This window comes from Barbus barbus (genome assembly GCF_936440315.1).
Source record: "Barbus barbus genome assembly, chromosome: 19".
In the NCBI taxonomy this organism is placed as follows: domain Eukaryota; kingdom Metazoa; phylum Chordata; class Actinopteri; order Cypriniformes; family Cyprinidae; genus Barbus; species Barbus barbus.
The window spans coordinates 17,663,928-17,680,647 of NC_136747.1; the positions used below are offsets into that span (position 1 = coordinate 17,663,928).

The 16,720-nt window shown below is 36.9% G+C and overlaps 1 protein-coding gene across 1 annotated transcript in view; it reads right to left on the reverse strand.

Annotated features, from left to right (window-relative positions):
• LOC306885654 (CUB and sushi domain-containing protein 3-like) overlaps positions 1-16,506 on the reverse strand; it is a 405,244-nt gene extending 388,738 nt beyond the window's left edge. The window contains exon 1 of the mRNA XM_079442324.1: positions 16,425-16,506. Within this exon, the coding sequence (XP_079298450.1) occupies positions 16,425-16,491 (67 nt within the window). The 5' untranslated portion in view covers positions 16,492-16,506. The remainder of the gene's footprint in view (positions 1-16,424) is intronic.
• Positions 16,507-16,720: the final 214 nt, after the last annotated feature.

Consider the following 16,720-nt stretch of genomic DNA (forward strand, 5'->3'; position numbering starts at 1 on the left):
AACTGATGGAAGTGTCCTATTACAGCACTGCTCTGCCTTTCCGTTTCCTGGACCTTCAATATTTAACATTAATCTATCTTTCTTTTCATTAATAAGCCAAATAAATTGTATTTTCAAGTATACAAAAATATATTATTTTTTATTTACATTTAGATAGATATAGAATAACATATAAATGTTTCAGATTGTATATCAAATTTTAAATATTTGAAAATGCAATTATAGTATTAATACAACATCTTATTTCTGTGGAAATGTTTAGTCCACTAGGTGAAAGAGAGAGGAGAAAAATGATCAACAGAGCTGTCAGCACATTTTTATGAAACGTCACAAATTGTGCAGGTTTCCTCGGGGTAGGTGAGTTGAGAATGAGCACATGCCAAACCATGTTAAATGGTCAGCAAACACAGCCTTTCTTGAAGCCTGAGACGATTCCAAACACGTCAAGGAGGACTGTGAAAAGCCTCTTAATTCTGAACAAAGACCATCTGTGTGTGTCTTTCTCAGTCCTTTAGAGAGAATAAATAAAATCCAAAAATGATTAAGGATGTAAGAATCAGAATAAAGCGTTCTCATTTAAGCTATAATGTCTGACGCGTGTTTTCAACCTGCCAATAGATGCAGACGGCCAAATAGTTTCCCAGCATAATAGTTTTGTCGATGCAGAAAAATATTGAGTCCTGAGGCTTTGAAGACTGTATGAACTTTGTCCTTTCGGACTTCCCTCAGTCCATTACAAGAAAGGCTATGAAAGAGGATTTGCTGATGCGCTAAAGTACTAACAGACCCATTTTCAGTATGAAATTTTTAATTCTCTTTTAAATGCATCTATCGAAACGATTATGTGCACAGTAAATCTTTTCCTCTCTAGCTGGACTGAATAAACTGTCAAACATGTGAACGACAACTGGCCTCTTGCAATTGCAGGGCTCGACAGTGCGAGCATTTCACTCGCATTTGCGACTAAAAATAGATGTGGCGAACTGGAAAATGTATTTAGGAGCACAAGTGCGAATACAAAACAAAATACAAAACAGCCTAACTTATACAGTAGCCTATAACAAACGTATTAATTTATTCTGTTTATTTATGGAAAAATTGGGATGCAGCCTCATATGATTACTTTAGAACTTTAAAAAGGCAACGGTTTGATTTAAATGAGCACAGATGAGAAGAAAAGCGGAGCGCGTTAAAGTGAAGACGCGCTGAATGACGCACATTCGCCACTAGAGGGCGCGGCCGCTACCGTTACCCCGGTAACCCAGTAAACAAATAAGCTGCGCTACTTTCCTAAAACTGTGTAAATAATGTTTCACACTCACAGTCATTTAGATATTTATATTCGCTTTAGTCTTCACAATAGCATCAAATAATTCTTACTTAAAGACTTAATGAGCTATTTATTTTCAAACATTTTTTCTAAGCTAAAACATGGCCCATCCACTGATCTATAATAGAGAACAGCGGGCCTATCTATATATCAACGACTGATTCGTTATTATTGTTCAGTAACACAAGTTCCATTAGTTAACATGAAAAAAACAATGACTGCATTTATTAATAATGCTATCTTAATTTCAACTTTTAATAATACATTATAAAATCAAAAGTTGTCTTAATATAATTCAATGGAGCTAACATTAACTTAGTTGTATTTTTTATTAAATCAACATTATCAAAGAATATTAACTACTGCAACAATTAGCTATTGCACATTTTTAGTTAATGTTAACCTGCTTTAACTAATGTTAACAAATGGGACTTACTTTGTTCTTTCGTTCATTTGAACAATCTTTTGCACTCTAATCTTGAAACACTTGTTTACTTTATATTTTTATGTATTTTTTATACATTCTTTTAGTAAATTATCTTTAATAAAGTTATTTAACCTGTTAGGAGGACAACACTTTTTTTCACTTAGAAATTATATATTGTGATTTAAAAACAAAAACCGTGACAAAAGCTTCAATGATTAATGTGAAAAATTTATACCGACACAGTTTAATTGGATTATAACTAATTACATAATTAGCCTATTAAATAGTGTCTGAAGTAAAATTATTAAAACACCTTGTGTACTTTCTGTATTCTGATAAATTAAATAATTGTGATTGTAAATGTCTCTTTGTATCCCCTTATTAAGCTAAAACACCTCATTTGAAAAATTTGCATTGCGCTCCTAAATTTTTTTAATGCGCTCCTAAATTTTTTGACTTAGGAGCACATGTGCTCCTTGGGGAAAAGGTAAGCGTCAAGCCCTGAATTGGTGCCCAAAACTACCTTAAAATAACTTTCATGTTTTCCCTAATCAGTCAAGTTTAATGGTACAGTATATCTGATGATATTCAATCACTGTGCATAAATTTGTTCTTCATCCCCTCTCTAGACCTGCCTCAGCAATTTGAATTCACCTCCGCCTTAAACCTATGATTCCATGAAGACCACTATCGCCATCGGTTTATTGACAATCCACAAACTGAATACAGATGAAGGGCTTAAGTGTCCCTCATTATGGTTAGATGGAGCCTGTGCTCTTTAAGAAGTTGGCTTAAAGTTCAAGTACTCCAATCTCCTTACCAACAGAACCAGTGGGTTAGTCATCCGCTCCTGTAGCAGGATGGTGCACCATTCAGAATTTAATTTTTGAATTTGAACTGAGGTAGCTGAAATATAATTTGAGTTATATGTAAATGTACACATAACATTTGGGCTATTTCCAAAAATATGAGATATGAATTTATATACACTACTGTTCAAAAGTTTGGTTTTTGAATACTGATACAGATTTATTTTCTTTTTTTTGTGTGAAATTAATACCTAAGGATGACTGTAAGTACATTTATAATGTTACAAAAGATTTCCATTGTCAAACAAATCCTGTTTATATATATATATGTATATATATATATATATATATATATAGTAACTGTTTAGTAAAATGACTGTTTTCAACATGAACAAGAATAAAGGCTGGTGTAATGACATGAATCACATTTTAAAATATATTAAAATAACAGTTTTAATATATTAATTTATTAATATAAACAATCCAATCCAACCCTATTCCAACCCTAAAATGTTATTCAAACTATGAATTAATATGCCTGAAAAGACATGTTGGAATAAGTTTGTATAGTTAAATGAGTGAGCATACCAAATGTCAATTTACATGCATAATAAAGCTAACATTGGAGCCAAATACTGGCTGAAAATTGTGCGCTTCGAGCAGAACTCTTGCTTAATATTTCTTGCAAAATTCAAAAAGGTTCTTCCTCACTTAAAATAACTTAAAATAACACCAATGTCTCCTTTAAAAAAACACATACTGTGTGATGACAGGTCCTGGAACTTCACAACAAACCTCTCAGGATCTACACCGGTAAACTTGACACTACAGTGACTGTCACACTATTTTAGTTTTCCAACAGCTCATTAAATAAACATGAGGGTCTGACTCAAAACAGGTCATATTTGGTCTATAATTCCACATAGTAGTCTGAGTGGAAGTGATTATTTATAATTTTATCGCCACCCCTTCCATAGCTTTGGCTCCATAGCTTTTACAGTACACTGTTGCAGAAATCCTTTAAATAATGTATTGGGGGCTTTGGAAGAACTGGGATGTCTGACTCAAAGAGGCAAATTAAAAGCAACGAAGTGCAGAAGGCATGTAGCGTCTGACATTAAAGCCATGCACCATGGATGTCATTACATATGGAGACTAGATCAATACAAGAGAAGATGAAAAAAAGAAATCCTTTCAAGCATTGCAAACAACTGGTGAGCATTCGCACAGCATTTCAGCAACCTGTTTGTGTGTGTGTGTGTCAGTGAATGAGCTCTACCACTGAGAACTGCTGTATGTATGAAACAAATCGCACTGGCCTTATTTTGGAATACATTGGCCTTATACTGTGACGGCAGGGAGCGGAGTCAAGGTGGAAGAGGAGAGTGGAATGTACAGTGGCCGAAAAGCAGGGGGCAACAACTCGAAGGGCATTGTGCGCAATCTCCAGTTGGAGCACTTGACATTTAAACTAGGGTCTGGAAATCCCAAAGCAAAGGCTGAACATATCTTTAGATTTGTGTAAGGGGGCTTCAATGAAAACATCACCATGACTCAACATTAAGTATACAGCCTCTGCGGGACTGACATTTGCGTTTAAAGACATACGTAATCCTTATTTCTCTGAATGAATGAATGAATGAATGAATGAATGAATGAATGAATGAATAAATGTTGAATGAATCACTCAATGATTCACTCATATAAACACTTTTCGCCACTTCCTGGAGCAACGATGTTCTACTATTCATTTATACGTTATGTGCTTCATACATAAATACATTGAGGTTTATTATTCAAGATAAGTATTATTCTGCAAACTAAATGAATAATATATAATCCCCTTATTTGTTTTCTCCTCCTTAGCTTAATGTGTTTACCTCTATACAGCCCTATGACTGGAAAACATTCTGTATGTGGTTAGATTTTAATTTGTATTGGACTAGGTTCGATCATTCAAGAAACTACTTGTTTTGTACATATACATTTTATGTATATCTGACGCTAAGAGCTAGTACACGTTTGTATAGATCCAATTAAGTGGTATCAACCGCTACTTTGTGCGCATATTATAATTATGCCACGAGAAGCTGCGACGAGCAGCTGCACACCCCTTTATAATACATACACAATAGATAATAACAGCTTGTGGGGTCTCAGCGGTGGTGTGAAGCAACTAAACACACAGACTTGAGGAAAGTCACAAATGAATGTAAATAATGGGTCAAATTACACCTTGCACCTCATACGTGTAATTTCCAGAACAAACTAATTTTCTCAGATGTGAGAAACAAGGCTGACAATGTAAAGTGTAGGAGGACAGACGGATCCTCTGCATCTTGAAGAGGGCCTGATCTGAGAAAACTTTAATGAGACCACAGATGTGAAATCAAATTATTACAGAAATCTATGCATGATCATGGCCAGCGCCTTGCTGATGTAGAATGGCTCAGGTTTTATGAGGTGAGGCACTAGTTTCTGTCACCACTCGCTCAAAACTGCACTGCAACGAAAAGCCAATTAGCCAAGGAGCCTCGTAGAAAATGAAAAGGGAGTGTTTTTCATTCCTAATTATTGGTCATATCAGCAAAGTAATTTTAAAAATGCCAAATGTCACCACAGGGCAGGTGGGAAAAAAGGGCGATGCTGTGAGTTCTGGGCTACTAGAATAGAGAAACGTTTATCCCTTATTACAAAAAAATACTTACAGTGCAGCCCTTTTACTTTATGCAACCACCAGCAATAATTACAGCTGCCAAATCTGTGGAAATTCTGAAAAATGTCAAACGTTCTCTTGGTAATTAGAGGGATTTGCGTCTTACCACAAACTAGCAGCAAAACCCTTTTATGTGTGTGATTTCTCTATTGTTGTTATACGATGCGGATACTGAGCTCTTATTGTTTGATTCGTCTTTGATTCTACTACTAAGTTTATTATGTTATCAAACATAGCAGTGCACCGAATGACAGGGGTGAAAAGTGGGTGCACACTGTGTGATTTGTTGTGTTTTGCGATTGTTGCTTGTCAGATTGTATGATACCATCTCAGTGTGATGTTGGTGAAAAGCAAAGACAGAATGTGTGACAGTTTTTTGTATCAGATTGTACAATATATTCATGAAATAGAACCACACAAACCCAACTAAGCCTTTGTGCCTATGCTAGCAATGTTATGATTGAAATAACTAGGTGTAATTTGCACAGTATACATTTTTGCATTTAAAACGTGAGATGGAAAATATATGTTTAGGTTAAGTTTTAGAGAGATGTTTTTTATAAAGTTAAACTTTTAACTTAAGCAATGTATTTTTAGAAATATATGCAAGACGCTGAAAATGAAGCCTGAGCGCAATGGTCAAAGGCGTCCGTCTTGCAAATGTGTACAAAAAAAACAAACAAAACATCTTGTGAACGGCCCCAATATTGCTTTAAGATGCTTTTGCCAGAAAGACTCGCTCCATATATCACAAGTTTTTTTTTTAACTGCAAATGTAAATATGCACATAAAAAAATATACTAGCAGAAAACATAAATTCAAGAATTCGTAAAAATACACAATTTCTCTATGGAGTGGACATTATAATCCAAAAAAATAAACATTCAAACATAATTTGCATGTCAAACATTGATAGCCTAGGTATCTATAAAGTTCAAAAGTTACTTTATTATTCAGCCACTCACTTTTCTGTTTTCTGGGAGAAATGGAAAATTAATTTCAATATTTTTAAATTAAATCCAAAAGTCTCAGAACTCTTCCTTGCCTACACTGCAGAATAAAAACAAAATACATTACTTGCACATATTTGAGAATGGGAATATCAGATATTTCACTATCTATCAACAAGATGTGTCTCCATAGAAAAAGGAATACGATATGTTCTAAAATAGTTCAAATTAATATATATGCGTGTGTGTGTGTGTGTAGGCAAGTAACCATGCACTCTAATTAAATATTTTTTTGCAAGCAACATATAGCCTATTTCTGTCATTTATTTTATGATATAGTATATATTTTACAAGTGACAGATTTTTTTTTTCTGAAGGGCTCTAAACAGTGTGAAATGGACTTTTTTCCTGTCTACTGCCTTTGCCGTCACAGCTCATGCGCTGGAAAGATAGTTGGTAAGGGCTTGGGACTTGGCATGATATTCTGATAATATTGAATTCTGATAAAAGTGTGACAAAAAACATTTAAATAACATTAATGGGAAATGTACACACGTTTTACTAAAGTTTACACAATGTTGGAATAAATAAAAAGAAATAGGCCTAATGTGCTGGTACAGATTTCTGCCAATAACCTCCATCTTGACAATGGCCTAGAGTCCGGAAACTGACTGATGGCTGGCTCTGTGGCTCTGCGGACAAATGTATCTTGAAGATGAGAGTGATTGTGTTTCCAGACATCTGCTGCTGACATCATAATTACAACTCCACCTGCTCATCTTCTCCCCCTTACTAGCTATTGATTGGCCTTCATAGTTGAGACACATGTATTCTGGTCTGTTCTCACAAAAACACAGGCCCATCGTAATTAAAGCACTGAAAGTGCAATAAAACTTTTAACAAGACCAATAATATTACTTATAAAGACTCACTTATACTTAAACAATACCACAGTAGCTTTGTGAACGCTAGCTTAGTCAGATAATAATAATAAATGATGATGCAATTATATATAGTCATTATAACTCTCTATAACTCTCTTTCTCAGCCAGTCTTTGGCCTTTGGAAGCCTGTTGAAGCATATAAATTCTGATGATAGGTTGTTCTTTCCTCTGTGGAGTGAAAGTGATTCCAAAATCTTTTCCAGCCTCATTAGATATGCAGGTACAGAAGGAAACGGCTACAGTGCGCAAACAGCTGGAACAAAGTCATCCTCGTCTAACATTGTTCAAGGCATGAAGCCAGCATTTCACAACAATACTATAAAAAGTCCACATTCTACTAAAGTAATATTTTAAAAGGCCACAGCAGATCACATTAGCCTTCAGAATTGTGTCATGAACCACCGTTAAATCACGTGACATGGATGGTTAACTCCCCCAATTAAGCATTATGGGTGAAAAATAACTCTTGAGCAATCTCAAATATGCATAGTGATGATGAATCTTAATTACAAAGGCGATAAGCTTTCCTAATATCAGCATTCACAGCATGCACAGTCAACCAGATAAAGTGAAGGGCCGTAACTCAAAATTTGGTTTTAAATTTTGCTGGACTAGAACAAATGATCTCAAGGTGACTTTGACCCAGGTAAAACTGATGAAGTTGCATTCTGCATATCTCAACCTGCGTGGACACGCTACCAAAATAGCACACACTAATTTAAAATGTTTGCCATTTTAATTAGATTGTGCTCTGAGATTGCGTTATCTGATGAACTTACGGGGGCATCGTGATTCAGCGACATTTGAGCCGGAACAGAGTAGAAAAGCATTACATAACAAACTTTGTTTCGCACAACTACTTTAAACGGGCTACTGTGGTGATTCAATTCAGATAGCAGCTGAATGGCACCTGAAACTTGAAATAGCAACACTACAAAGCAGCCCGCTCAGTGGAAAAGCTAGGAACTCTTTATGCTTTATTAAATAAGACAGTAGAAGATACATTTCAAGGAATTCTAGGAATTCTTGGGGCATCTAGTATTTTAAATGTAGCAAAACATCTCAGCTTCTGCTGACTGTATGTCATAGTCACAAGCACTTTATGATATTAATATTGTAGTGCAAGGAATTCAGGGAAAAAGTGGGTTTATTAATTTATGGAATCATCTAATATGACAACCAAGCAAGTAGCTGCATCCTCCGCCGAAGCCAGAAGCCTAGGAACGAAAGGTCAAGGGGTCAAGCTAGTCCAGATCTCAGTCCAGCTGTGCCCTCTAGCTGACCACAGGTATCCATGTCATTCTTTAACATCTGCCAAAAAAATATCACTCCATTATATTTCCAATGCGATCTCAAAGAGATATTATTTATATCTGCTGTCTGTGAAAGGGAAACAACATACGTGAGGGGAACTGGAGGGAGAAAAGAGTAAATGAGCTTTGAGGAAATTGCCAGAGAGGCTCAGCATGAGGCAGCCCCGATTCAAGGGAACCCAGATCGTACTGACAGCTATTCTCCCCACAAACAAGAGGCCCACCATGAGAAGCGGTCACGAACAAGCCTCCCTTGTGAAACAATGAGGCCGCAAATATATCACTGACTATATTAAAAGCATCTCCGCTGAAAACAACGAGGCAGAAAAAATCGGATGGGAAAACCACAGCGCAAACGACCCACTTCCAAATTCTACATGGCAAAAGGTCAAACGTATAACGCCACACGCTCCCACCTCCTCTGAATCGCCGCCATTGGCTGTCGCTGAGGGATGGTGACTCCTCTCTGTCAAGCCAATGCACTTCAGAATGGACTTTGATGTAATTTCTTCATTCACAGAAGCTGACCCATAAAAAGCCTGACTCTGGACTGTGGTCATGGATATTCTGATGAGGGGAGAGGTCTAGGTCCAACATGTCTAGGAAATTTGCCAGTCTTCTGGTAAAAATAGCACTGTACAGCAGGCATATGGATTCATTTTCTGTCATTTTCTATATTCACTATATGTAAATATAGTTGTGCAGAAAAAAAAATTACACATTTACATACCTCGGGTCAAGCGACCCTATATACTTTTTAGATCTTTTATTTTTAAAAGAACCAGAAAACAAGCATTCTTTTAATATTTTAATATTTTTTTTCTTAATATTGTTATATTGTTAAAATTAATAGATTGAGGAATACTAAGAAAGTTTATGTCTAACTTAAAAATTACTGAGGGAGAGGGTAGAGAATGATGTACCGGGTCACTTTTAAGGGTTAACTAATGCACAGATAATCATGAGTTAATGTATAACTCATGATCAACTAAACCATTTATTACTGCATCAGCAACTAATGAACATTCTATATGATTCATAGATTACGTAATCAATAAATTGTTATTAGTTAAATGCGTCGTAATGTATTAATTCCCTAATAACATATTATATTAACTAATGAAGTAAATTAATATGTTAATTACCACATTGGGTTAAAGCCATGCCTTTCAACTTCCAGTTGTCTGCTTTAATTAATCATTAGCTAATAATTTGCATGGGTGTCATTATGTTATGACTTTACTTGTTGAGGCACATAACTATTAACTAATTGTTACGTAATATGTCATTGTGGTTATAGATTTTGAATTAGTTAGTTAGTTCTGTGCCTCAACAAGTAAAGTCACAACATAATGACACCCATGCAAATCATTAGCTAATGATTAATTAAAGCAGACAACTGGAAGATGAAATACATGCTTGAACCCACTGTGGTAATTATCATATGAATTTTCAGCATTAGTTATTATAATATGTCATTAGGAGATTAATACTTTATGACACATTTAACTAATATCAATTTATTTATTACTTAATCTATGAATCATATAGAATGTTCATTTGTTGCTGATGCAGTAATTATTAATAAATGGTTTAGTTCTTCATGAGTTATACTTTAACTCATGACTATCTGTGCATTTGTTAAGCATGAATTAATGCATGTTAGTGTCACTGTATTGTAAAGTGTTACCGAGTAAACTACTGGAGAAAAATACCTTCCTCCATTGAATTTAGCATGTCTCAAAAGCAAGCAGCTGCTGAATACTGCAGCAGCACAGATGTATTGCAGCATGATAAAAACAAACAACGCTTTTCTTTTTTTGACACTGCGGCTGTAGCAGCAGTTTGTAAATGTGTTTGTGAATGTTTATAGGTGTGTATGGACTGAGCAACTCTGTCACAACAGGTCGTGGTGAGAATGAGTTGCAAAACCAGACAGCTCCACACCTCTGCACCTGATCCTTCCTGACAGACACAGGGCTCCAATCAGACCATGTTTCCAACACAGCTGTCACCCTGGAAGTCTTTCACTTCTTAGAGGTCAGAAAAATGCTTCAGTATGATTGTATATTCTGTAACAAAGCTTTGTTTGTTTTTGTAGTAGATCAACTTACTGAAATGGATTCAGTCTTTGCTGAGAGACAGCAAAACTACTTTAATACAACATTTAATAGCCTCTGTTGAAAAAAAAAATTAGCTCTTGTGGGTTCAAATAAAATCATTGTATAAATCGCACTTGTGTAGTACTTCACACACTGAAAGCCCTTTAGAAGTAATGAGGTCGCGACTCAGCCATCACTCATGTAGCCTACCACTGTGTGACAGTACTCTAACTGTCAGGGGAAGTCGTGGCCTAATGGTTAGAGAGTCGGACTCGTAATCTAAAGGTTGCGGGTTCGAGTCTCGGGCTGGCAAGGAATTGTACGTGGGGGGAGTGAATGTACAGCGCTCTCTCCACCCTCAATACCACGACTGAGGTGCCCTTGAGCAAGGCACCGAACCCCCAACTGCTCCCCGGGCGCCGCAGCATAAATGGCTGCCCACTGCTCCGGGTGTATGTTCACGGTGTGTGTGTGTTCACTGCTGTGTGTGTGCACGTTGGATGGGTTAAATGCAGAGCACGAATTCCGAGTATGGGTCACCATACTTGGCCGTATGTCACTTTTTCACTTTTATCTAGTATGTGGACAGAGCCTTTTGTTATTCTCTTCCTTGATGCTCAATTACAAGCTATGGCTGAAAAGATGGTAAACGGACCATAGATCACACTGATGAAATAGTTAGTGCCCCCTGCTGGCTTTCACCAACCCTACCACTGAAGTGACTTACAAGGCTGGCATGAATGCTGATGGTTTGAAGATGAAATAATAGTATAGATACATAATATGAATTGCATTTCCAAACTCATTTTGGTTGTTACAGCACTAAAATGCAGCATGTTGTAAATAATGCCTAGGGTGGTTAAAAACAGTTAACAGTATTAACACCATCTGACAATCCCTTGCGTAAATTACTAATGAATTACATGGGAATTCTGTACTTGAAGCAGCCTTAATGGTGTATCCCAAAATGTTGTTTTCTGCAGTTTGACCTTTAGGGATTTCAGGTTATTTCCCTAGACACATAATAATTAATGCATAATGTGGTTAGGTATATATGCTATTTTTATACTGTGCACACCACCAAGTAAAAACTTAGCAAGGCAATAAAATGGCTGGCAATTTTACAACTAAATTCAACATAACTTTTAACTCTGTTGAATATTACAGTGACATCAGAAGTGACGTCTGTGTGAAATATCTATAGTTTTTCTCTAGAAATGCATGTAATGACACGTTTGTGGAATATCCCATTCACATGTATGTATGTGTGCATATACATTTACAGTAAATTACTTTAGAGACAAAATATTGGTCAAATATTCTCCATCAATGAAGTTACAAACAAAGCCACAGCAATTAGTTTCACATCTCTGATCAACACGGTGGCCTTCCTGAATGAGTACGTGCTACAAATTGATTCAGTGAATAATTCAATGACAATGACTAATAATTAAATAATTTAAAGGGGTGGTTGGCCGTTTTTTTTGTTTTTTTTCTAGGCTTGATTGTGTTTATGGAGTGCAGTCTAACATGTGTTAATGCTCCATTTTTTAAAAAACACATTATTTTTCACATAATTTAACTATTACGCTCTGTCCCTTCTCTGATAAACACGCTGATCATTTCCTGTTTTTATGAAGCCCCTCCCTCAGAAATACGCGATAGGCTCTGATTGGTTAGCTGGTCCAGTGTCTTGTGATTGGCTAAACCGCCTTGTCTAAACGTCCCACCCCTCAACTCAGCGGCATATGCTCCGGTGTTGTATTGTAAACAATGACGTCCTCTATATTGCTTATCAATTTGATTTTAAACAAATTGTGTGAAGAAACGATTCAATGAGTCACTCATTATACAGTGACTTGTCGCCACCTACTGGTTTATCGACTTAACCAGAAGAAAGTTTTTTTTTTTTTTATTATTATATCATAATTTGGAATACAAAAATAATGCAAGAAAAGATTATCACTAACGAATATTTATGGTTGGTAAATGAACAATGTTAGCAGATTTGACATTGTTAATTATTTTCAATAAAAATAATGTGAAATACAATTTCATAGCCGTAAGTTTACTCAGCGTTAGCAAATCTGAAAACATGCTAATTATTATTTTCAACAAGACTAATGTAAAATGCATTTCCTTGCCAGTAATAAATACTTACACAGCTGTAAAATTAACTCACCATTTTATTGGCTAGGTTGGACCCTGCTTACACTGCATTTTTTGTTTTATTTATTTTTTTAATAGGTCTAACCACAAAGCCTGACATCAAAGCTTCTTATATGACCCTTAAAAGACCCCCACAAAGAAACAACTTGTATTCCAACTACCTCTTCTCTTGTCCACTAATTTAAAACATCATCCCTTTTGAAAAGCCATCCATCTGTCAGTGTTTTTTGCATGTTTTGTACTACAAGCTGTTCAACACTTCAGATGTAGTCAAGTACAAGTCAAGAGACCAAAGTAGGTGTGAGTATTTGTGCATGACTAATGCAATGTTGATCATCAGGGGCTGTTAAGGAGAAGAACAGAAGATAAGTCCAGGGAAAACTATAGGTGATCCACTGAGCATTCACGCAAAGCTTTGTTACAGTGAGAAGATCACTCCAACTTCCGATCGATTCTCCTCAGGGTGGGAGAAAAGGTGATGCATATCCAAGTAGCAACAGTATGGTCTGCAGCAGAAGTACAGATCTTCAATCTGATATAACATATTCCCCTCCGAGGTATTTACGTCCCTTTATGTCCTATTCATGTGTCCACCAATAAACAGAAACCATCTAATTGGATCCATTTTATTGATGCTGCTCAATTTCCCACGAGACGCAATTCCAACCTGACGGCAGTGTGCCATTTGTCACTTGACAGGAAACACTACAGAATATGTTACACGACAAGCCTCACGCACACAAACGACTGCTAGAAATCATCTTGTAAGCAGTGCATATTCATACAAATAACCCTAAACATGCTTTTTGTAGAAGAGGAGTTCCTAAAATCTATTTGACTGCAGACATCTGGGGACTTTAATGACCCTCTCTGCACCTGGCTCTTCAGCAGCCATGCTTTGCTCATGGAGATTAAAAGCCTCTTTCAGGCGTGCCAGAGAAGAGGCAGTGTTACACAGCGGCAATCTGTAACATGTTGGATTTTACACTTGTAAGACAGGGCACTGATCCCAAGTATGATGCCTCTTCCAGCTATTAATCCACAGAGTGTTAACTTTTAGTTTTAGTTACTTTTTCTTATTTGTAAGTCGCTTTGGATAAAAGCGTCTGCTAAATGACTAAAAGTAAAGTAAGTAAAGTAATCCATCCCCTCAGGACTTGTCCTCAGTGGGTCCATATGTTCACCACTGAGTAGACATATTTGGCTTTTAGCTGGTGATCTGTGGTCAGTTTATAAAAACTAATTTGAAACAAGTGAGATTAAAGAGGCTTTTGATGAAGCCAAGCAAACTAGGTTTGTGATAGGGCAGGTTAACCACAACAGCCGACTAATATATTAGGTTTTTCCCTAAATTTTGATTTATTAAGCAGCCTTTCAGAATAAACAATCCGAAAGAACCCTGCTGTTTTGTGAAATTACATATGGCATAATTTATGGAAATAAATAAGACTTTGAAACTAGACTTTTCTGCTCTATTAATGAGGACAAATGCTTTCATTATTTGACAGTCAGTCCATTTATTTTCACTTCTTGTTGCTTAAGCAGGAAACAGAAAAGTTTAAGCTGTTGTTAGTACATTCTAAAACACAAAAATTGTCTATACAGGATTTCAATTTTATAATTAATCTCCTAGATATGGCCCATATAGCATCCTTTTTCATCCTCCAGATCTTTATAGCTCCATATGTCAAACTACTTCAATTGAATAATGCATAAATGTACTAAAACACAAATAATGGACTGTTTAACTTCAAAGCCTGTAGCTGATCTTTTTATATCACTATCACAAAATCAACAACCTCTAAAATATATATATATTATTTTCTTCCATGAATTCTCAAATGATCCCACAATGTTCTCCCACTCCAGTTACGCTCTGCTGGTTTTCCTAATATCAGAAAATGTGTCTTTGCTGCAAGAAATGAGATGAAGCACGTTTATAAAAATCTACCACCTGGACTCCTGCAGAGCAACTGGCTTCCAGAACGGTGAATTTTTAATTCAGCGCCCATAGAAATAATGTTCATAATTAAGTTTTGTCCTAAGGCCTGCTGATCCCAAACCATGAAGCATTTATCTACTGACCACATCCCTGCTAGGTGGGAAGATGCTTAAACCAGCCTAAAATGGTCTCCCAGGCTGGTCGTGTGGGACGAGATTGCTGGTTTAAAATGGAGTTAGGCACGTCAACCACTTGGAGATCATCAAGACCATGTTCAACCACCTAAGACCAACCAACCACTGGTTTAAGATTTTTTGTGTCTGTTATCTATGAATTAAAGTCTAATATATGTTCACACCAAGAGTTTATGTATTTATTGAAATGCACTAAACAACTGCACGTCAGAATGACTCACTGAATAGCGCGCGCGCTCTCTATCTAGCAGTAAGTCAGTGATGTGAGGTCTAGATCGCATTAATTATCCTCGGGATCTCATCACACTGCCACCACGCGACGGGTTATCAGCCAACAAGACTGCATCTTGCACACTTTACGGACACCGGTACCGCTGTTTATCCATATCTCTCCAGTCCAACTAGGAAACAAATCAAGCCCTTTTCAGTATTCATTCCGCGTAACGACATACTCGATACGCGAAGCGTCTAATCGAGATTATAGAAAAATAATTAGGCTGTTAATATCTTATCTGTTTATATTTATAAAATAATCAGATACAATGAATTAGATTAGATTTGAGCTGGCGGTACTATTCTTATAAACCGTTTAGCATCAGATGAATCAGCTCTGATGCAAATTAAAATGCTAGGCAGGTGGTAATGACCAAGATACATCAGGCAGAAGTGCTGCCCAGGGGTTTGCTTCCACCCCACTAAATTCAATCAAACTACACAGAAACCTAACAATTAGCACGTTTCTAAAACTTCACTTCTAAAAGCCTTATATATTCCATATCCCACTAAGAATCACGGAGATGAAAGCTCACACCATGCCTCCTCCAAATAAATCCACTGTAAACGCCGAGGATGTTTCAAACCTATATGTGATCATGTTACGCTGTAGCTACATATGGAGACGGCGTGCAACAGTTAAAACCTCCAAAGCAAGGCTGATCAATAGGCGTCCAGACGCGTCAATTCTATCGTGAGATGCTGGGTGAGATGGTACCCTGACAAGTGTAAGGTCGAAATCTTACGTGCCACACGTTATCCAGCATGTTCTTGACTACTTATAGACTAACACATGTGTTAATGGTGAATTTTGTTGGCTGTATATCAACTATACCATAAGGAATCGTGATTCGCTTTCTATCTCCAACCCATATCGAGCTGCGTTACCCGAAAATAAGCACTCAAAACACGCGTTCATTTAAGATTCAGTAATTAGCCGTTCCCTAATAGTGGTTATTTGAAACCACCCTGAGTGCTGTTCATATGTAAAAAAAAAACTCGGATAAAATCTCCCAACGCCCTTATATTACTTTGTGATCCATCACTTAATGACCACAAGCAACTCACGTATCCGCTCGAGCATACTGCAAGAATATTTATTGAGTCCTCGCTCAATGCCTGCATTGAGTAAATGCGCTTCTATTCTCAAGCATTTGCTGCACGGTTGGCTCTCCTCTCCCTACATCCACTCCAAGCTCGTTCCCATCCATATACACTGATGCAAAACCTCCGAATAACTCCACTGACGACTTACCTCGCACGCATGTGACCATCATAAAAAATATCAGATTCCAAAATGTAACTCCAGTTTTAATCCCCATTTTCTTTGCTTGGGAGTCCACCGGACCACATCTAATACATCCTCTCTTGAAAACGGACAGGAATCCCGTTGATCTGACGCTGTGCCCCTCTGTGTCATCTATGTTCGTATTCACATGAAGGTAGTTGTTCTTTCCCTCAGCCAGAAGCGGAGCGGATCGCGGTGTGGCTCGAAGTGAACGGTGATGCTGGGATCCCACAGCAACCTTGACGAGGACTCAACCATCTCGC